The following is a 20,829-nucleotide window of genomic DNA, read 5'->3' on the forward strand; positions in this document are numbered from 1 at the left end:
TGAGTTGCGCCCTTCACAACTAGTTTGAAGGACAAAGACTTGAGTTGGAGCTGATGGATCCTGGAAAAAACAACATATTGTTACCCAATTAAAAAGAAAAAGGTCCAAATCTATAGAGAATTTAAGAATTTATTTTAGCCAAACTGACAGCATATGCCAAGGAGCAAGATCTTAAATGCTCCTGAGAATAAGAATTTTACAGTTTCTTTTATGCATGTGAAATTTTGGGGGGAACTTAAGGAAGATTACATGCAGGTGGGAAAAAGCCAGGCAGGGATGGGGTTAAAGGCTAGTGACTAAGATTTTGTGCTCTTTGAAGGTTAGTACCCCTTCAAGGGGTATTACTTCTGACATCTCAAAGGTGTGTTAACTTAGATGCACAAGAATGATGGACAGGGCTGGCTTAAAACTTTTCACTAAAGTTACAGGCCTGGGGCGTGACTGCCCACCATGACCTGCCCAATTGGGATGTTATATTCAGGTCACGCTGTGAGGTCACTTTCTATAGACCCTTTTTTTCCTTCCACATCTGTGATTAACCTTTTGAGGAATTGCCAGACTGTTCTCTGAAGTGGCTGCACTGTTTTACGTTCCTACCAACTGTGTAAGAACATTTCAGTTTCTCCACATTCTCCCCAACGCTTGTTATCTGTCTTTTTTATTCTAGTGATCCCAGTGGGAAGTGGTATCTCATTGTGGTTTTGATTTGAATTTCCCTGACGACTAATGATACTGAGTATCTTTTTCTTATTTTTAATTAAAGTTTATTGGGGTGACAGTTGTTAGTAAAGTTACATAGATTTCAGGTGTACAATTCTGTATTACATCATCTATATCTCACATTGTGTGTTCACCACCCAGAGTCAGTTCTCCTTCCATCACCATGTATTTGACCCCGATACTGAGTATCCTTTCATGTGCTTATTATGGGCCATTTGTATATCTTTGGAGAAAGTCTATTCAGATCCTTTGCCTGTTTTTCAATTGGCTTATTTGTCTTTTTATTTTTGAATTATAAGAGTTCCTTCTATATTCTAGCTATAAGTCTCTTCTCAGATACATGATTTGCAAAGATTTTTCTCCCATCAGAGAGTTGTCTTTTCACTTTTTAAAAATTTGAGGTATAATTAATGTATAACACCATATTAGTTTCAGGAGTACAATGTAATGATTCAATATTTGTGTGTATTGCAAAATGATCGCCACAGTAAGTCTAGATAACATTCATCACCATACAGTGTTACAAATCTTTTTCTTGTGTTGAGAATTTTTATTATCTTAGCAACTTTCAAATATGTAGTATAGTATTGACTATAGTCACCACACTGTATATTACATCCTTATGACTTAATTATTTTATAACCGGAAGTTTGTACGTTTTAACTCCTTTGACACATTTCCCCGACCCTCTGCTTCTGGCAACCACCAATATGTTCTCTATGAGCTTGGATTTTTGTTTTTAAGATTCCACGTATAAGTGAGATCACAGGTTGTCTTTTACGACTTATTTTACTTAGCATAATGCCCTCAAGGTCCATCTATGTTGTAGCAAATGGCAAGATTTCATTCTTTTTAATGGCTGAATAAGATTCCATTGTGTATATATACCACATTTTCTTTATCCAATAATTCATGGATGGACACTGAGGTTTTTCCATGTCTTGGCTATTGGGAACAATGCTGCAGTGAACAGGGGTCATATAACTTTTTTTCTTTTTTTAAATATTAACTTTTTTTTTAAACATTAACTTTTTTTTTTTTTTTAAAGACTTTAATGGGGAAGGGGAACAGGACTTTATTGGGGAACAGTGTGTACTTCCAGGACTTTTTTTCAAGTCAAGTTGTTGTCCTTTCAGTCTTAGTTGTGGAGGGCGCAGCTCAGCTCCAGGTCCAGTTGCCCATTGATAGTTGCAGGGGGCACAGCCCACCATCCCTTGCGGGAGTCAAAACCGGCAGCCTTGTGGTTGAGAGCCCGCGCTCCAACCAACTGAGCCATCCGGGAGGCAGCTCAGCTCAAGGTGCTGTGTTCAATCTTAGTTGCAGGGGGTGCTGCCCACCATCCCTTGCGGGACTCAAGGAATTGAACTGGCAGCCTTGTGGTTGAGAGCCCACTGGCCCATGTGGGAATCGAACCGGCAGCCTTTGGAGTTAGCAGCATGGAGCTCTAACCGCCTGAGCCACCGGGCCAGCCCGGTCATATAACTTTTGGAATTAGTACTTTTTTGCCTTCAGATCAGAGTCTTTCCACTTTTTTTTTGTGCTGCAAAGATGTCTTTCCACTTTTGATGTTATCTTTTGAAGCACAAAAGCCTGTAAATTTTGATGTCCAATTTATCTTTTTGTTGTTGCTTGTGCTTTTATTGTCATATCTAAGAAATGTCAAATCCAAAGTCACAAGGATTTACCCCATATTTTCTTGGAAGAGTTTTACAGTTTCAGCTTTTACATTTAGGGTTTTGGACCTATTTTGATTTCATCTCGTAGATGGTGTGAGATAGGGGTCCAACCTCATTTTATTTATTTATTTATTGCATGTGAACACACCCCTTTACATAGACTGAGAAACAGGTTCTGAGAGGATGTTGCTTGTCAAGGTCACAGGCTGTTATGTGGAGGGCTGAAACCACAAACCTGACTTTTCACTCACGGCTCCTTCCCCTTACGTCACAGCCTCGGCTCTGCTTTCTTTGAATTCTTGTTTCCGAGGGTCATTTATCTCTGACCCTGAAGACAAACAAGAGTCCAGGAGTGACAGGAAAAGTCGTGCCCTACAGAACATGGAATGCTCGTGGTACCCGTTGTTCCCTTGCAGGAGGAGAGCGTGCCTCTTGAGGTCTGGGTATGATCTGGGTATGATGTCTGCGTCTCCCTGTCGCCTTTCTGTCCCTGAACACCAGCACTGCCTCTGCTGACCTTTCTGCCTCCCAGTGTTGTTCTGTGACTTCACTCTGTCACACTCCCATGGCAAGTGGTAGGCTCTTGCTGGTCTGGCCTGCCTGCCCACTGGAGACCTCCCAGGGCCAACCCCCTGATGCCCTGAATTTAACCCCTTCAGCCCTCAGGGCCCAGAGGCTCAGGCTTGTGGCAGACCAGGGGCCAGAAGGCCAGGTGTCAGCAGGTGTGATTGTGGCCATCGAAGATGTGTTTAAAACCTTAAGAGTTGGGAGGTTGCAGGAAGCAGTCATACGCTCTCCCCACGGCCCTGCAGGCACATTTGATGGGGCATCAGAGGTATTAGGAAAATAGAGTTTTAATCCAAACTGGGGAGGTTGCTCTCAGACTGGGAGTTAAAATATTGGGAGAAAGAATTGCTTTTGCAAAGCCCATTTTCTCACCCTCTGATGTGTTGAGGTATGGAGTATCCGACCAAACAGCTGTCTGGGAGCAGCTGTGTGCCTTGAAGCAGCACTCGTGTTCTAAGACTCACTGTGCCTCCCATCTGCACCCTGCACCCTCATTCTATGCTCAGGGAGGGGGCACAGGAATCCCCTTTGTTTTACAGATGGGGAAACAGGGGGCAGGCGTGACTTGCCTAAGTGGGCACTAGAAGCCAGGTCTCCCAGCTGTACCTTATCACCTGCCCTGGGAGGGGCAGGTACTGCTAACGGGAGGAAAGGTGATGGAGCCTGCTCCAGCCAGCGGCGGCCCTGGAAGTGCCTGCTGCTTACTTTGGGTTATGAAATGGTGGGATTAAAAGTCTAAGGTGTGATGTGTCTCCCAACCTCGGCTTGAGGCTGAGAGCTTCTTTGAGCCAGACGTGCCTAGCAGAAAGGGAGTGCCCCGATGCCACGAATGCTGGGCTCGTGCCCATAAGTTCTCCCCTGCCCCCCGGGGCTGGGAGAAGGGCCCTACAGTGCCCAGCCCCTGTCTGGTGGGGCCTGGAGGGCAACCGGTGTGTGTGTTTGCTGTCATTCAAGGAAAGGGGGCTGGAGAATGCATGGGTGTGGTTTCTGGTCCCTCCACCTATGTCCTGGCACAGCCCAGCTCCTGGCAGGGGGCATGCTGGAGCTAGACGCTGCCCCCTCTCCCCACCTGTTGAAAAGCCCCTAGGCTTTGCATTCCAGCCTCTTCTTGAGCCAGCTGAGTGTTGTGTTACCTTTTTGGGTTTCCACTTAGCAGGTGGAAACTTTAGCCTTGTAACTGATAGGATGAGCAAGTGTGGTGGTCATTGTTTGCAGTCAGTGGGACACTTTTCTTTGTGTGTGTTTCCTTGCTGTTCTGGTGCTGTGTTAACTTAGGTGTGGTCATATTGGAACTCAGAGCTTTAACAGCTTAATTGTGCCCTTTGGTGCCTAGTTTCTCAGGAAACCAGATCTTGTTTGATTGATATTCTGTGCTTGCTTTGATGGCAGGCTGGCTTCACCTTGTCATGGGCCTCACGAAATACAGGCTCTTGGAGGTGGTGACTCTCACAAGCAAGCCTGCAGTGGCCTACCTGACTCCTGTCACCTGAGACATAGCACCATTACTGCAGCCATACCCAATGATAAATTTTTTCACTTGGATTTTGCTTTAATTGCTACATGTACCTACTAAATTTTGACATTTATCTTTATATGATGAATGGAATATAGAAGACAGTAGAAATAATTAAGAGGATGTTTAGTTTTTCTAAGGAAATGCCAGACGGTCTTCCAACATGGCTGCACCACGTGCGTCCCCACCAGCAATGACGAGATGCCTGCTGCTCCACGTCCTCACCTGCGTTTGCTGGGTCAGTGTCTGGATTTTGGCCGTCCTGACAGGTGTGCGGTGGTTTGAATTTGCAGTTTCCTAATGACCGTACGACACTGGGCCTTCTTGTACTTATTTGTCATCTTGTGTCTTCCTTATGTGGTTGGTGTCTGATCAGATCTTTTGCCCATTTTCACATTGGGTTGTTTGTTGAGTTTTAAGAGATCTTTGCATATTTCACATACAAATTCTTTATCAGGTTTGTGTTTTGTAAATATTTTCTTCAGTCTGTGGCTCATGTCTTTGCTCTCTTATCAGTGTCTTGGTTGGTTCCCTCAGCTGACCCATCCCAGGAGCTCAGCCATGCCGGGGGCTTTTCCTAGATCCAAGGAGTTTAGGAGACACTGTAAGTAAGGTGCGACAGCGCAAGGAACTCTCAGCTCTGTGTTCAGCCTCCGTGTCACAGGTGAAGAAACACCCTGCAGGTGCAGTGACATGTTTAGGGGCTGTGGGGACAGAGTCCTGGAGAGCAGTTTCCAGGCTGTCGGCCTCACGTGGAAAGTGCTGGCTTGGTTGTTGGATGGCCATCCACTGTGGCTGGGTGGCCATCAGCTGTTACTGGTTAGCCATTAACTACTAATATAACTGCCGTGGCTGCGTTAGGGGGTTGGTTGGCAGAGAAGCGGACGGCGGATTGCAGATCACATGGTTAGCAAGTGCGGTTGGCAAGAGCGGATCGTGGATTGAGGAGCGTGTGGATCCTACTTCCTGTGTCTCCCCGGCCGCCAATGAGACTGGGGTGCAGGAAAACACCTCGTTGGGGTACAGGCGGAGGTTTGCTTTTGTGTCTCGACCAGCCGCCATCGAGAATATAGTGGTACGACTCCCCTATCTGTGGCTCTGTGGGTGTTCCTTTTTGGCCTCACCGCATCCTGCGTTCTTGTGTGAGAGCAGGACCAGAGACCCCCCCATGACAGGGGCACATGGCAGGTGTGGCAGAGGCATGATTAGGACCCAGGCCAGGTTCCCTGGACCAGCTGGCCCTGGGCATTTCCACACTACCTCTTGGGGACACCTGCTGATGTGACCTGTGGGTGATGCCCACAGAACGGGCTGGATGCCCAGGGTGTTGAGTGGGGCCGGGGTTCTTGAGGCTGAGAGGGTCGCTCTGCTCTCTCCTTGGCCCCTCATGGTCACATCTGGCTTCTCCCCACAGGCCTTCAGGCCCAGTGTCTGCAGGGGGTGTCTTCCTTACCCCCAGGAAAGTCTGGAAGCCCGTCCAGGTGAGACACAGCGTGACTGTGGACCACCGGCCTGTAACTCAGCTACTGTGGAGAAGTACTCAGGACCTGCTCGTCTGCCCACCCGCGGCTTCACTGCGAGTCCTTTGCTCGGTGCCACAGTGATGCCTGGCTGTGCAGGGCAGGTGGGGCTCTTAGTGAGGGCACACCCGGGGCTCAAAGGGCAGCCTGGCGGCTTTCCTCCCGCCTTTTCTGGGGGCCTCGGGCACAATGCTGGTGGCTGGGTGCTTGGGCACCTTCTGCCCTGCACAGGGACCTGCTTAGCTCTGAGGGGACTTCGTTGTCATTGTCGCCACCTCTTGGAGAAATGGGTTGAGTTCCAGTAAAGTCTCCCAGGGTCAGGACTGGAGTCGAGACCCAAGGCGTTCGCCAACAACTTGGGATTCACGACAGGCAACAGTGGGAGCGTCGTTGGGGTAGGAGTTATATAACTGCTCAAATTTAAAGGAGCAATTTGATACGTGTGAGGTATGGTCACCTGTGTAGCCATCACCATAACCAAGGTAATGGACACTCTTTGTCGTTGGGTCCCTTCCTGTCCCATAATAATTCCCTGTCTGGGCTCCTCACCCCAGGCAGCCACCTAGCCTCTTTCTATTGCTATAAATTAGTTTACATTGTCTAGAATTTTATAAAAATGGAAACACAGAATGTGCTCTGTTTTGTCTAGCCTTTTTCACTCAGCATGGTCATTTCGAGACTCATCCATGCTGTTGTGTGAGTTCCTTTTTATTACTGCGTAGTGTTTCACACTTTGTCCATTCGTGTGGGTGGCATTTGGGTTGTCCCCAGTTCAGGCTGTGACAAGGAACTGCGGTGGACAGTCTGCTAGTGTTGTCAGTCCGTGCCCGGGAAGCCCCATATGCGAGCGCTGACTTCAGTGGTGCATGGATGGATATAAGGCTGCCGGTGGGTCGGCGCCCCAACCCCTGCGTTGTCCAATTGTCAGCTGTACGGTCTTTGTGGGGACATATGCTTCCTCTGGTACATACAGGAGGGCCGTGTGGGACGGCACGGTAGGTGTAGCTGTGACTGTGGAGCTGCCAAACTCTCCCACAGTGCCCTGTGTTGTGCGTTTCCAGCAGCAGCGGGGGACGTTTCCAGTTCCTCCTCGTCCTCGCCAGCACTTGGTACAGTCAGTCTTTTTACCTTTGTCATTCTGTGGTGTGTAGAGGCAAGTCATTGTGGGTTTAATCTGTGTTTTCCTGATGTCTAATGACGCTGAGTGTCTTTTCATGTGCATGTCTGCCCCCCATGTATCCCGTTTGGGGACGTATCTGTTCAGGTCTTCCGCCCATTTAAAAAAATTGGGTCGTTTGTTTTCTTACCCGTGGGCGTTCTCATGTGGTCTGGATATAAGTCTTGGCCCCTTCCAGCTTCCTCTGGCGGGGAGGTGAGCTTGTGTGGAGCAGAGTGACTCGCTTCCCGCTCTAGGAAGAGGGACTCAGCGTTCCCCTCACGTCCTCTCGTCCGAGTGCGCGCTGATCAGTTAGGCTGATTGATCTTTTGAGTTTTAGGCCCCTGTCTGCGTCCCTTCCTGCCTTTGTACTTGGCTCTAGTCCTGGACAACCCAGGTGTAGTCCTGCTTCTTGGGCAGGTGTGGGACAGGCGCAGGGAGGAGATGCTCCAGCACTTGACCTTTTCCAGTTTGTGGATTGTTCCAAATCTCGAAAGTGTCTTCCCTCTAATGACGCCTTATTTTGGTTTTCATTTCTGTGGTTTGTTGAAAAGATTTTCTCTAGATAGTGTTTTTTCCGTCATGGATTTGTTTTCTTTTCTGCATGTTACTATCCTTAGTATCAGGTGCTGGTTGACTTAACTTAGAGAATTCTTATCCAACTGAGGGTTCTGCCTTTTGCTCCAGTGAGGACTGGTGTGTCTTTAGGCCGGTCTTGTGGTATTTTAGGCCGGTCTTTCTATAACTTAGAACCTGGTGGGGCAAACTCTGCTTGCTCTCCTGCACATATGTGAGTCATTTTAATCCAGTTCATTGCATCACCTGGTTGGTGTTTTGACAGCAAGGACAGCAGAGCTTCCCAGTGAGCTGGGGAGGGTGCATGTCCGTCTGGCTGCCCTTCCTTCCTGCCACCCCCTCTGTGTGCTGCCCTGTGGTATCCGATCTAACCCATGTGAGCTTCCTTATTTGTCTGTTCCTGCTTTCCTCACAGGTGGAGCTTGGGGCTTGAACCAGGTAGTTTTTCCAAAATCTCTTTCAACTCCAATTACCCATGATTTTAAAGGATTTTAAAAGGTCAGGGCACACACATGCAGTATTTGGAGTGATAGTGGGGCTGGAGTGGGTGGGGTGCCAAGGGTGCCAAGGGGAGCGAGAAGCCAGGGTTGCTTAGGAAGTTGTGGATGCAGGGAGGGGCCAAGTACAAAGGGCACTGCTTCAGGGCCAAGGCCGCTCTCTGGTCCCATCTGGCTGTGGTTTTGGCAGGGACCAGCGGACACCGCAGAGACCATGCTCATGCTTCGGCGAGGCTTGTCCCTAAAAGTCTTCAGGAAGCGAGCTGAGGAGGCCTGTCATAGGGAGAAGGCCAAGCAGTGAGTTGGGAGCTGTCAGAAAACTCTGGCATGGCCGGGGCCGGGGTATAGGGGGAGATCCTGGGCGGGTACGCCAGGATGGGAAGAGGCGAGGTGTGTAGACCTGTGGCCTTGGGGGCCTTTTGTCCACTGAAGGTGAGAGCTGGACTTGACCACACCCAGCAGGTGGCCCGTTGGGGGCTCACCAGAGCCCCTTGTGGTGTCCGTGCCCAGCGTGGTCCGCGGCGGCAGCACCTTTGGCCTCTTGGTCCAGGGCAGGGGAGCTGGACTAGGCTTCTTTGGGCAGGGGGAAGGGGCAGCCCGCTGTTCCAGTCATGCCACTGGCCAGGTGCACGAAGGTCCTGAGCACCCAGCTGGCCTGGGGGTGGGCAAGGGCGGGGTGGGGGCCTCTGCCAACTCACTCTCCCACTTGACTCGTATTCAGGGTGCTTTGCCCTGTGCCCAGCATGGAGCCAGGTCCTGGGGTCACAGCGGTGAGCAGGACGGCTGACCCTGCCCTACGGGAATAGCCAAGGGGCTGCCAGCAAATGGGTCATTTCTACTCGTGGGGGGCAGCCGAGGGGCTGAGGGACCTGTCAGGCTGCGTGGGTTTAGAAGGCTCTTTGGGAAGGTTTTCAGCCCCACTCAGCCCTGACTTCCCTTCAGGTAGACATCTTGGGTATGGTTGGCAGTCCCGTTACCCCCTCAGAGTCCCCTCCCCTTCCTGGCTTCTAGGCACTAAGCACCCACTCGCTCCCCGGGCTGGCAGAGCCCAGGGCAGCCTTGCCACTTTCCTTCCAATCTGACCAGGACTGGGCTTGGGTTGGGGTTGGGGTGGAACCAGCCTCTCTGTGGAACCAGGACTGTGGTGTTGGTTAGGCTGGAATTTTCTTTCTCTTTTTACATAAATGTGGGAAGACTTGCGGCAATGCCAGTTACACTGTTAATAATAACTTCTCTGTATTTAAGGAATTCCTCAGACTGGGGGCCGTTTAAAAAGCAGAAGTGCCTTAACCTTTGATAAAGGGTCTGCTTGAACAAGAGTGACCGGCTGCCTTGCTCAGCCTAATTAGTGCTCTGTCCTAACTTTACCTCTTAGCAACAATGCCTGCCAGCCCTGCCCCACAGGACGGGTAGAGCAGTGCCCAGGAGCCAAGCCAGGACACCGTTTTTTGGAAGGACAGCCTCGATCGAGTGGGCCCCAGACTAATTTCATTCATTTATCCGTAACCACTCCTAATTGACGAGTCTGTGCCCAGAGCAGTAGCTGGGGACTTTCAGTTTCATTGCTGGCTGCAGGCTTCCCAGGGAGGGGGCCCTGAGTGGGGGTGGTGTTGGGGCACAACCACGGTTATAATACCTCCAGCCCCCTCTCACCTGCACTGGACCCACCTGATTGTTGGACTGTTTTCTTCCTAACACCCGTGGAAAGGGAGGCGGGGGGCGAGGGAGAAGTGTGCAGGCCTCCCTGGGAGGGGACCAGGGCTGCTTGTGGCAGCGTGTGCTCCCGAGAGGGGAGGAGGAAGGTAAGGTGTGTGTGGTTGTGGGGGCGGAGGTGTCGGCTGGAGGAGAGCTGAGGCCGGTGGAGCTGGTGGCACTGCCCAACCTCTTCTCTTGGACCTTAGAGCCCAGGGAGGTGGCCTTGGGGACAGTTTCAGATGCCATCTCCTTTAGGCAGGAAGCAGGGGCTGTGTGTCTGAGGGGACCGCTCCCTGTGAGTCGCACTCTAGCCCATGACCCTTCACCCGTTTGCCTCTCAGAAAGCTCTGGAAGGCTTGCAGTGTGGGGCCAGGCCTTCGCTGAGACCAGGAGAAGGGTTGGGTGGGCGTTTCCCTCTCTGCTTATCTCCTGAGGCCTCTCAGAGGTGGCCCCTGTGACTTCCTGATCTCATGGCGGCAGCGGAAGGACTCAGAGATTTACTTCTTCCTTATAATGAGCTACAAAATGAGGTTTTTATGACAACTGGCTTCTTGTAGACTCTTTAGATTGGCAAGGAAACCAGGGTGCCCCCCATTACACCAGGCATGCCAGGAAGTTGGGATGATGTTTTTGGTGGGGAGGGTGGTTGACTCGCTGATGCCAGCTGCAGCTGCCCCCCTTGTCTCTCTGCACCTGGGGTGTCCCCGCTGGCATGGCTTCTCAGTAGAGCAGGTACCTCCAGCCATGGACCCCTTGTGTGGGGGCACTGTGAAGGGGTGGTAGAGGGGAGGCGGCCTGTCCAGCATGCTGGCTGGCTTCATGCGGCCGGGGTACCCTTGCCTGGCCCAGTTCTTGCTGACCCTGGGCATTAGGTGGTTAACCAAAGCCGGGACAGGAGGTCTAGCCTCCAGGTGACCCCTGGCTTCCTGGCAGGTCAGATCATGGGTGCTGGGAAGAGTTAGGCAGCTAGGCGAGGCACTCTCCCACCTGATCCGAGACACCAGGATGATGGCGCCTGCTTTTCTTTCAGGTCTTGCCTTTGTCACGCAGGTGGGTTTTCTGTGGTTGAGCTGAGCACTGCTGGGCTTCCTGCCTCAGCCCAGAGCCCTGGGTTCTTGGGGTCAGTGGGTGCTGGTCACTGGGCTGCACGTGGAGGTTGTTGTGCATTCCGCTGTCCAGCTCTGGGTCTCGGAGGGCCCCAGGGACTTTTTCCTGGGCCAGCTAGCTCTCACACCCCGGCCTCTTCTGGGGGATGTGGTGGGGCTTCGGGGTTGAAGGAACTTTGCTACAACATTCTTAGGCAGCAAATTGGAGAGGATAAGCAGTGCTGCTTTCTGTCAGGCCCCCCATAGAGAGGTGGGGTGTTCATGTGTGCCTGACCCTGGCCTTCCAGGCCCCGAGGTCCAGGCTGCCTGGTGTGAACGAGCCCTGCCCCCCACGGGGTCCTCCTGGTACACCCCGCCCAGGGGTAAGCCCGCAGCTCCTTTCCCACCAGCAATGGCACCCCAGCTCTTCTTCCTGCCTGTCTGGCCCTTCAGAACCCACTTCAGGTCCCACCTCCTCGGTACTCCCGCCAAGGCACTGCTCCCTGTGCTGGGCTCCAAGGAAGCCCCGCCTGCCACCTGCAGCTCCACAGCGATGCGGGTGGGGAGGGTCTGTTGTTGCCTTTCTGGTTGGAGCCAAATTCAGAAGGAACAGGTCCAGGGAGCTTCCAGCACCCTCTTAGAGCTGCTGCCCTGCGGGGCCCCAGCTTGGGGCACAGGCAGAAACCTTGAGAGGACTTACCTGTCATGGAAAACTGGCTGTGCTTGCTGCTGCCACCGTCTGCGTCAGATGGGCGTTTAGCTTGCACTGTCGGATAAAGCAAACAAGGCCCCCACCCCTAGTTACCATGGAACTCAGCAGCAGTGTTTAATTTTAGCGCTGACATTTTCCTGTCAGAATCAGAAATGCTGGCCCCACGCTGCGTGGCGGAGAGGCAGGCAGGGGTCAGACCCTGTGGCGCTGCCACCAAAGCCCGCAGGGGCCCAGCAAGGGTTGGCCGGGCTTGGGGAGCTGGAGCTGAGCCAGGGTCCGGTTGGAGCCACCATAGCAGGCCGTGTGGGGCTGGCCCCTGCCACTCATGCTGCCTCTGGGGTGGAGCACAGTCCCCCGAGGCAGGGGCTGCAGGAGGCACTGTCTGTATGAATTTTTGGGGCACCGTAACAAATGACCAAAAACTGGGTGGCTTAAAACAGCAGAAATGTAAGCTGTCACAGTCTGGAGGTCACAAGCCCCCAAACCAGGTGTCGGCAGGGCCGTGCTCCCTCTGAAGGCTCCAGGGGAGGAGCCTTCCTGCGTCCTCCACCTCCAGGGGCCTGCTGGCCGTTCCTGCGGTTCTTGGCTGGTAGAGCCTCACTCCAGTCTCTGCCTCTGCTGTCATCTGGCCTTCCCCCTGTGTGTCCAGATCTCCCTCTTCTCAGGACACCAGTCAGACTGGAATGGAGCCCTAATGACCTCATCTTGATTACATTTGCAAAGACCCTATTTCCAAATATGGTCACCGTCAAGGTTCCAGGGGTTAGGGCTTCAACATATCTCTTTGGGGAACATAGTTGAATCCAGTACAAAGTCTCAGTGTGGGGCCTACACTGGCTCAGCCTTAGGAGGGCCCCAGGGAGCACGGGGGCACAGGGCTGGCCCTCGGGGTGGCAGCTGCGAGACTGGGCACACAGAACACGGACCAGGGACGCAGGGGCCTGTGGCCCTCAGGCTGGCTGCGGCCTGCCCTTTCCTCCACCACACCACTCCCCTGTGTCTCCCGCCCTGCTGCCCACGGTGCTGTCCAGCAGAGAGGGTACGCTGGACCCCAGAACCCCTGCCACAGGCGGCCTGGGGCTGAGTGCTGGCCAGTCCAGGGGACAGTGCCTCTGATGAGGTGAGATCCCGGAAGGCCTTGCTGAGGACGTGCATTTGAGCTGTGCTTTGAAGAAATTTTGACTGTTGATCTATTTAAACAGGTTGAAGCGGTTTTAAATTCAAAAGGCTCGGAGGCATCTCAGTGATGGTTCCCTTCCCCAGGGTCAGCAGAAGCTTCCACTTACGCATGTCTCCCTCCAGAGATGGCCGGCACTGGCCCTGCAGATGTAGTCACTGGGCTCCCGTTGTCCTGTGCTTTGCGGCTTTTCTCTAGTCCTCCCTTGTGCTCAAGGCTGTGCACTGTCACAGGTGTGGATATAACTTAGTCTAATTAGTCCCTTATTGGTGGACGTTTAGGACGTGGCCAGTCTTCTGCATTATAAACAGCTTTGTAGTGAGTGATTTTGAACACATTTGGTTTAATTGTGGGTGGGAACATCTGTAGGATAAATTCCTGCACATGGCGTTGCCGTCAGCGCGTCTGTGCGTGGGCGTTTTGGTGGACAGTGCGGCGTTGCCCTCTGTAAGACTGTATCCACTTGAGCTCCCCCATTCGTAGATCACCCCCCCTTTCTTCACAGAGGAGGGGTCGGATGTTGCTGGGACCGATGGGCACAGGCAGGGCCGTGGGAGGGTCTGGGTGTCCTGGCCTACAGACCTGGTTTGGGCAGGTGCAGCTCGGAACCCCGCCCGGGTAGTGGGAGGTGAGGCAGGAAAGCTGCAGAGCACTGAGGACTTCAGATGCCTCCCCAGGGACTTGAATCTTTATTCTCCAGATAGGAGGGGACCTGGAAGGACTGAGCAGAGGAGTGACAACCCCTCCTGCTTAAGACAGTCACTCTTAGGGCAGTAGGGTGAGCGTGAGGTAGGTCCAGGCAGCAAGAGGTAAGTGTAGAAGCCCACTCTCCACCCACCCCGGGAGCAGCCTCCCTGCACACTGCCTGCCGCACTGTCTCCTCTGTCCCCAGCCCTAGTATGGACGCACGCGTGGGCGCGCGCCCCTGGCCGGCTTTGGGGGACTGCCTCCTGTCTCTGGACTCACCGTGCTCTCCTGGCTTTGGGGCCTTCTCCTGAGTTGCCCGCTCCCTGGAATGCCCCTGGCCCCTGCCCCAGCCCTGCTCACTATTCAGAACTCAGCCCAGGTGTCACTTCCTCTGGGAAGTATTCGAGTTCAAGTGGGGTGGCTGCCCCTTCTGGGACTGACTCCTTGACCTGGGTTTGGTGGCCTCGTTAGAGTTCTTGTCATCAGACTGGTATCTACTCCAGGGGGGTGCAGGGAAGGGGGTGCCCACTTCCGTTAGCCTTGGGCCCAGCCCTGGCCTGCTCATCCTGTGGTCTGGGGCATGAGCAGCTGGCACGGAAGGGGAGGGGCTGTCGGCCACTGCGTGTCTGGGAGGGTGAGGAGGGTGAGGATGAGTCACATGCCCAAGTTGTGGGCCTGGGATGGGAAGGTGGCAACACCGCTGGCCAGTGAGAGGACGGCGTGGGAGTGGGCGGGATGTAGGGAGGCCTCCCCAAGATGACCCTCATCTTTCCCTGGTTTCTGGAGTCCAAGGAGGGGGAAGAAGTACAGGGTGGTCTGGGTGAAGGGGCAGAGAGAGGTGGGGGAGAGACTACTGGTCACAAATAGCTCCCCCAGGACCGGGTCAGACCCACCACCTGTTCCACCCACCTGAGCTGTCCCCATGGTCTTGAATCACAGTTAAATTAGGTGCCGCCGTTCCAGTTTCAGGAGATTTCACATTAAACTCTGGATCTCCAGGTTCTCCTGAAAATCCAGAAGCTTTGGCACCCTGGATTCATTCCTGCATGGCTACAGTCTGCCAGGCCCCTGTCAGCGTGCACGCCCAGGGGTCCCAGGCCCTGCACCCCGCTGCCTCCCTGACCAGGAGACCCGTGGTCGGGGTTGCTGGGCATCGCGCTTGCTCCGTTGCTGCGTTTTCTTTTCTTTTTTAGTAGAAAATATGGAAGCAAAACACTTTTCACATGCGTGTCTTTATTTAAAATGGGAAAAGCTTGAATGAGGGGCCACGTCCTTTGGCTGCCCTCACCGCTTGCCCTCCTGCCGTCCTGGAGATGACCGGGCTGTGGGCTGCGGGGAGGGAGCTCTGGGGAACGTGAGTTGAGGAAGAAGGACCTGGGAAAGTGGCCGGGCAGTTTGTGGGGTCCTGGAGGACAGCCCCGCCCAGCCGTTCCTGAGCTGTTGGAAAGGAAGGAGGAAAGCAGGGGGGAGGGAACAGATGCCGGAGGATCGCTTGGCAGTGGGATGAAGGAAGACTCAACCTGAGGCTGCAGTGGAGGCATCTGATTTGGGGCCGAGGGGAAGGGGTGAGTGAGGGGGGCTCTGGCCCCCTCTGCTTTTATGGTAACTGCGGAGTGATTGGTTGGCATCAGGTCCTGGGGGAAGGTTTGAGCCTGCATTGGGTGCCTGGGTGGTCGGCAGACTTGGGGAGTTAGGACACTTCTTGGTGCAGGACCCAGGGTGACCAGGTCGGCTGGGGGACGCCAGCATCCCAGTGAGCCTGCAGCTGGAGAGCGAGCAGTCTGGAGCTCCTGGCATTTATTCCCCCTGGGAAAGCAGCGAGTGCCAGGGTCCTGGAGGCACTTGGTTGTTGTTGGTTTGGGGTCTCTGGGGACCGCTGGTGTTGCGGGGGAGCTCCAGGCTCGGTCTCAGGTCTCAGGCACTGCCCCCTATTCTCCTGTCTCAAAGGCTGCTCCCTTAGCTTCCCTTCCTCATTGCCACTTAGCTGATATAAGCATGTCCCCCTCTCCCTGGGACCCTTTGTCTGCACTTCATTCCCAAGCCACGCCATGGGCCAACCTGGACTGTACAGCCCCACTTTACAGACAGACAAACGAGGCCCACAGAGGGAAATCAGGCTCGCACAGAAGCAGGCTCTGGTGCTCCTAGGAAAGGCCGGACCTGTATTCCTCACCTCTCTGGAACCAGGGGCTCTGCTCTCCCCGCCCAGCCCTGCCCTGTCGCTGCCTCCACAGCCTCTGCATGGCAGCTGGGCCCCCAGGAGGACTGGCCTGCATGCAGAAATGGACCGTCTGCCTTCTTTACTTACTAAGTTGAAAACAAATACAAAGGATAAGAGGTTGATATAGTAGTTTTGAAATACAAAGGATAAGAGGTTGATATAGTAGTTTTGTTATTTACTTTGGCTACCTCTTAAAGTTAAAAAAAAACAACCCAGCATAATAGTATAAGCTTAAATTTTTTAAATTCAAAAATATTTTTAAATTTTAAATATTTTTTCGGTTCTATTGAGACGTAATTGACATACAACATGGTATTAGTCTTAGGTGTAGACGTGATTTGACATATGTGTATGTTGCTAATGATCACAGTTAGTTTAGTTAACATCTATCACCTCACAGTTACAGTTTTTTTTCTTGTGATGAGAACTTTTAAGAGCTACTCAGTATGGTTAACTGTAGTTGCCATGCTGTACATTACATCCCTGTGACACATTTCTTTTATAACTGGAAGTCTGAAGAACCCCTTCACCCATTCCGCCCTGCCTCTGGGAACCACCAATCTGTTACACTCTGTATCTTTGATTTGGGGTTTTTCAGATTCCACATATGAGTGAGATAATGCAGTATTTGTCTTTCTGTTTTACATCACTTAACTTAATGCCTTCCAGGTCCATCCATATTGTTGCAAATGGTAGGATTTCCTTGTTTTTCATGGCCGAGTAATATTCCATTGTATATATGTACCACATTTTTATCCATTCGTCCATTGATGGATGCTTAAGTAGTTTCATATTTTGGCTATTCTGGGTAATGCTGCAGTGAAGATGCGGGTGCAGGTATCTTTGTGAGGTAGTGATTTCATTTCCTTCGGATAAATACCCAGAAGTGGCATTGTGGATCATGGTAGTTCTATTTTTAATTTTTTTTTTTTAGGGGAACAGGACTTTATTGGGGAACAGTGTGTACTTCCAGGCCTTTTTTCCAAGTCAAGTTGTTGTCCTTTCAATCTCAATTGTGGAGGGCGCTGTTCAGCTTCAAGTTGTTGTTCTTTCAGTCTTAGTTGTGGAGGGTACAGCTCAGCTCCAGTTGCCATTGCTAGTTGCAGGGGGCACAGCCCACCATCCCTTGTGGGAGTCGAACCGGCAACTTGTGGTTGAGAGGACGCACTCCAACCAACTGAGCCATCTGGGAGCTCAGCGGCAGCTCAGCTCAAGGTGCCAGGTTCAATTTTAGTTGCAGGGGGCGCTGCCCACCATCCCTTGCGGGACTCAAGGAGTTGAACTGGCAACCTTGTGGTTGAGAGCCCACTGGGCCATGTGGGAATCCAACCGGCAGCCTTCGGAGTTAGGAGCATGGAGCTCTAACCGCCTGAGCCACCGGGCTGGCCGTCTATGTTCAATTTTTTGAGGAACCTCCATACTGTTTTCCATAGTGGCTGCACCAATCTGCAACCCCACCAGCAGTGCACAAGGGTTCCCTTTTCTCCACAGCCTCGCCAACACTTGTTTGTCGATTTATGGATGACAGCCATTCTGACAGGAGTGAGGAGATATCTCATGGTGGTTTTGATTTGCTTTTCCCTGATGATTAGTGATGTGGAGCCCTGTACTTATTGGCCATTTGTATGTCTTCTTTGGAAAAAGGTCTATTTAGTTTCTCTGCCCGTTTTAAAATTGGATTGTTTGTTTTGCTGTTGAGTTTTATGAGTTCTTTATATATTTTGGATATTAACCCCTTATCAACATGATTTGCAAACATTTTCTCCCATTCTATAGGTTGTGTTTTCGTTTCGCTGATGGTTTCCTTTGCTGTGCAGAAGCTTTTGAGTTTGTTGGAGTCCCATTGGTTTATTTTTGCTTCCCTTGCCTTCGCTTCTTGGTGTCAAATCCAAACCAATCATCGCCGAGACCAGCATCAGGGAGCTTACTGCCTGTGTTTTCTTCCAGGAGCTTTGTGGTTTCAGGGCTTACGTTCAAGTCTTTCATCCATTTTGAGTTAATTCAAAAGTATTTTTAAATGACCATTTGAGGAGCCAAGTGAAGCTTCTTTCCTGAGCTCTGAGAGGCTGCACTGGCCACTGCTGCACCTGAGCCAGTGGTGCAGGGCGAGCAGCCAGGTGGCCTGAATGGGCTGTGAATTTTGCAGCCAAATCTCCCCCAAGATGAACAGCGACCTTTGGGCATGGGCGACAGATACTGGCAGCTGTGAGGTACCCTGGATGTCGGTGTTCATTTTCCGAGAAAATAGCATCTCCCGGCCCTTCCTTGGAGTAGGTTGGCTCTCTTAGGAAAGAGGGAAATTACTACTGATGAACATTTATGTAACAGCTGTGTGCCAGGCCCTGCCGTTGAGCTGGCTATCCGCATGAGCTATGTGATTTAGTCCTCCCGAGGAAAACTGGCGCTTCTGTTAGACCTGGGTTACAGACAACGAAGTGGAGGAACGAGTTTGGGCAGCTTGCCCTGGTCACCCTGCTAGTAAGAGCGGGAGCCAGGACCAACCTGCGCCTGACGGCCCCCCGAGCTGCTGAATGGAGCCAGTAGGAGACGCCAGGCCCGGAGGACAGTGGAGCTCCGTGGAGGGTGCTGTCCTGGGTGCTGTTGGCCAGGTTCCATGGCCTGTCATTGCTCGTTACCTATCTCTGGGACTGAGGTTTGTGTGGGCAGATTTCATGAGCCAGGTGGTTGTCTGGGAAAGTTCCAGGCCCTGCGGGGCTGCCCACGGCAGGAGTACCACACTGGCTTGTTGGGGTTCCAGAAACTTCTTGGAGCTTCCCTAGTGCTGGCTGCCTGCGACAAGGGCATGGTTCTTCTCTTTGGGGAAATGATGTGGCATTTTAGTTCTCCTTGACCTTGGAGAGCCCACAGCCATGCCAGCACCTTGCTGCCTTTCCCGAAGGTCCCCACTGTCACCTGCTCCCGGGCCAGGCTCCAGGGGAAGATCAGGTCATCTTCTGTGCCCTCCGCTCCCATGGGAACAGGACCCCGCAGCCCCTTGTCTGGCCCGTCACATCAGCACCCTACCCGGACCAAACACAGGGGAAATTCTTTCTCCTCCTCTGGGAGCCATGGGTCCCTTTGGAGGACCTTGTCCTCTCCCCGGCTTGTCACTCTTCACGAGTGACGTCCTTCCCAGAAGCTCATTCTGCTGCTTCTCTCTCTGCCTAGGATCATGCGGCCAGATGACGCCAACGTGGCCGGCAATGTCCACGGAGGAACCATCCTGAAGATGATCGAGGAAGCGGGGGCCATCATCAGCACCCGGCACTGTAACAGCCAGAACGGGGTCAGTGTTGGGGACCCTCAGTGGTACCACAGTACCATGGTGCTGGCTCAGGAAGCGAGATTGGCTGGAGGAGGCTTCCCCTCCCCAACCCCGCGGTTTTAGAGGCTTCCAGGAGCTGTGACCCAGTTATCCCTGCACGGGACCCCTTGGGATGGTATTTGGTGTTGGGCTCCCTGAGGAGGGGTGGGAACTACCAGAGACTAAGCTGAGAGCCAGCCTATAGCTGCCTTTTAGTACCTCCACCTCCTTTCTGGAATAATCTTGGTTTCTAGAATCTTCCTGGAGTCTGGCCCTCACAGAGCCATGCCTGCGTGGGTGGCAGTTTATCATGGGCATCAGCCTGCCCTGGGCCCCACCCCTCCCCTGCCTTCCCTACCCCTGGGTGGCCATGGGCAAGCGCTAGCACTGTCGCCTGTGAGGCCCAGCCAGCCTGCACGGGTGCCCAGGATGATGTCTCTGCTCGCCACTGGGGACGAGGGCAGCAGGGCTTTCTGGTTTTAGGGCTTCGGGGCAGCTGCAGGGTATGGCCCTTTACCTCCTGACATTTCCCCAGCCCCACGGGCCCTGACATTTTCTTTGAAGGCTGGCCAGCAAAAGAGAAGCTGCCCTTGAGTGCTAGGGGAAGGGGGTCAGTCTTCCACGCACCACAGCTGCCAACTTGGGTCCAGCAGGAAGCCCATGGCCTCCGGACCTGAGGCCTCGGCTAGCCACCTGCTGTGCTAAGAGAAGGCGTGTGGGACTGGTGATACAGAGGAGTCCCCCTGCTTTGCTAGGAATTTGGATTTATCCTGGAGTTCCTGGCCAACCCTGCCACGTTCAGAGTGCACCCTCTGGTGGCCATGGGGAGGATTGGCCTGAGCCCCTGGGGCAGGGGCTGGGGCAACGGGCTGGGGTTGGAGAGGGGGCTGGAGCTGGGGTGGGGCTGGGGTGTGGGGGCCAAGTGCCTGGTAGACTGTCCCAGAGAGAGACAGTGAGGGTCCAAAGCAGGCCTGGCAAGAGAGGCTGGACATTGGGAGGGCAAAGCCCCAGGACTGGGGACTGAGGGAGGAGGAGAGGTTTGGGAGACCAGTGGAAGACGAAGCTGTGAGTGCTACTGCTTATGTAATCCTCACGCCACCCCTAAGAGGCAGAGGTTATTTTTGCTGTCCCCATTGCACAGATGAGGAAACTGAGGTACAGAGAGGTTGAATGTTCGCCTGAAGCCACATGGGGAGGCAGGTTGTTGGTCTGGGCTGGGGTTCCAGCCCTCTAACCCATGCTTTGAGCCCCAGCTTCTCCTCACTTCTTCTCTGGAGTGAGCCTGGGGGTGCAAGAGGGACAATTTTGACATGTTGGCTTGGTGATGCCTCCGGGCTGGCGGGATAGTAATATGTAAGTTCCAGGCTCAGGAGGGGTCTGTGAGCTCTAGGCAGCGCCAGGTGGCTGGATGCTGGCCTGAGGGGCTTTGCTGGGGCTCTGGGCAGGGCAGGGGGCGCCCCCCTCCACACTTCCTTAGTGGTCTCTTCTAGTCTGGCTTTAACACCATGATGTAACCCCGAGGTTCTGTCTCCAGTTAACACCACCTGGATGCTTAGTCCATCCCTTGACTTTGATGAGCCCAAAAAGAGCCCAGCCCGCCCCCTGGCGGCTTCTCCTCTCGTCCTGCTCCCTGGGTGAATGACTTCTGCAGCTGCCTGCTGCTCAGGCTCAAAACTGGGAGCCTCCCTGGACCCTGTTCTTCTCTCTCACACCCCAGACACTG

General features: G+C 53.1%; 1 protein-coding gene across 4 annotated transcripts in view; it reads left to right on the forward strand.

Annotated features, from left to right (window-relative positions):
- ACOT7 (acyl-CoA thioesterase 7) overlaps positions 1-20,829 on the forward strand; it is a 93,127-nt gene that overhangs the window by 13,167 nt on the left and 59,131 nt on the right. For 2 of the 4 annotated variants that reach the window (XM_019746775.2, XM_019746776.2), the window contains exon 2: positions 18,971-19,088. In XM_019746775.2, the coding sequence (XP_019602334.2) occupies positions 18,971-19,088 (118 nt within the window). Of the gene's footprint in view, positions 1-5,421; positions 5,552-8,424; positions 8,523-18,970; positions 19,089-20,829 lie in introns of those variants that run through there. The other 2 variants (XM_074334181.1, XM_019746777.2) reach the window with 2 other exon arrangements.

This window comes from Rhinolophus sinicus, linkage group LG06, assembly GCF_036562045.2.
Source record: "Rhinolophus sinicus isolate RSC01 linkage group LG06, ASM3656204v1, whole genome shotgun sequence".
Lineage (NCBI taxonomy): Eukaryota > Metazoa > Chordata > Mammalia > Chiroptera > Rhinolophidae > Rhinolophus > Rhinolophus sinicus.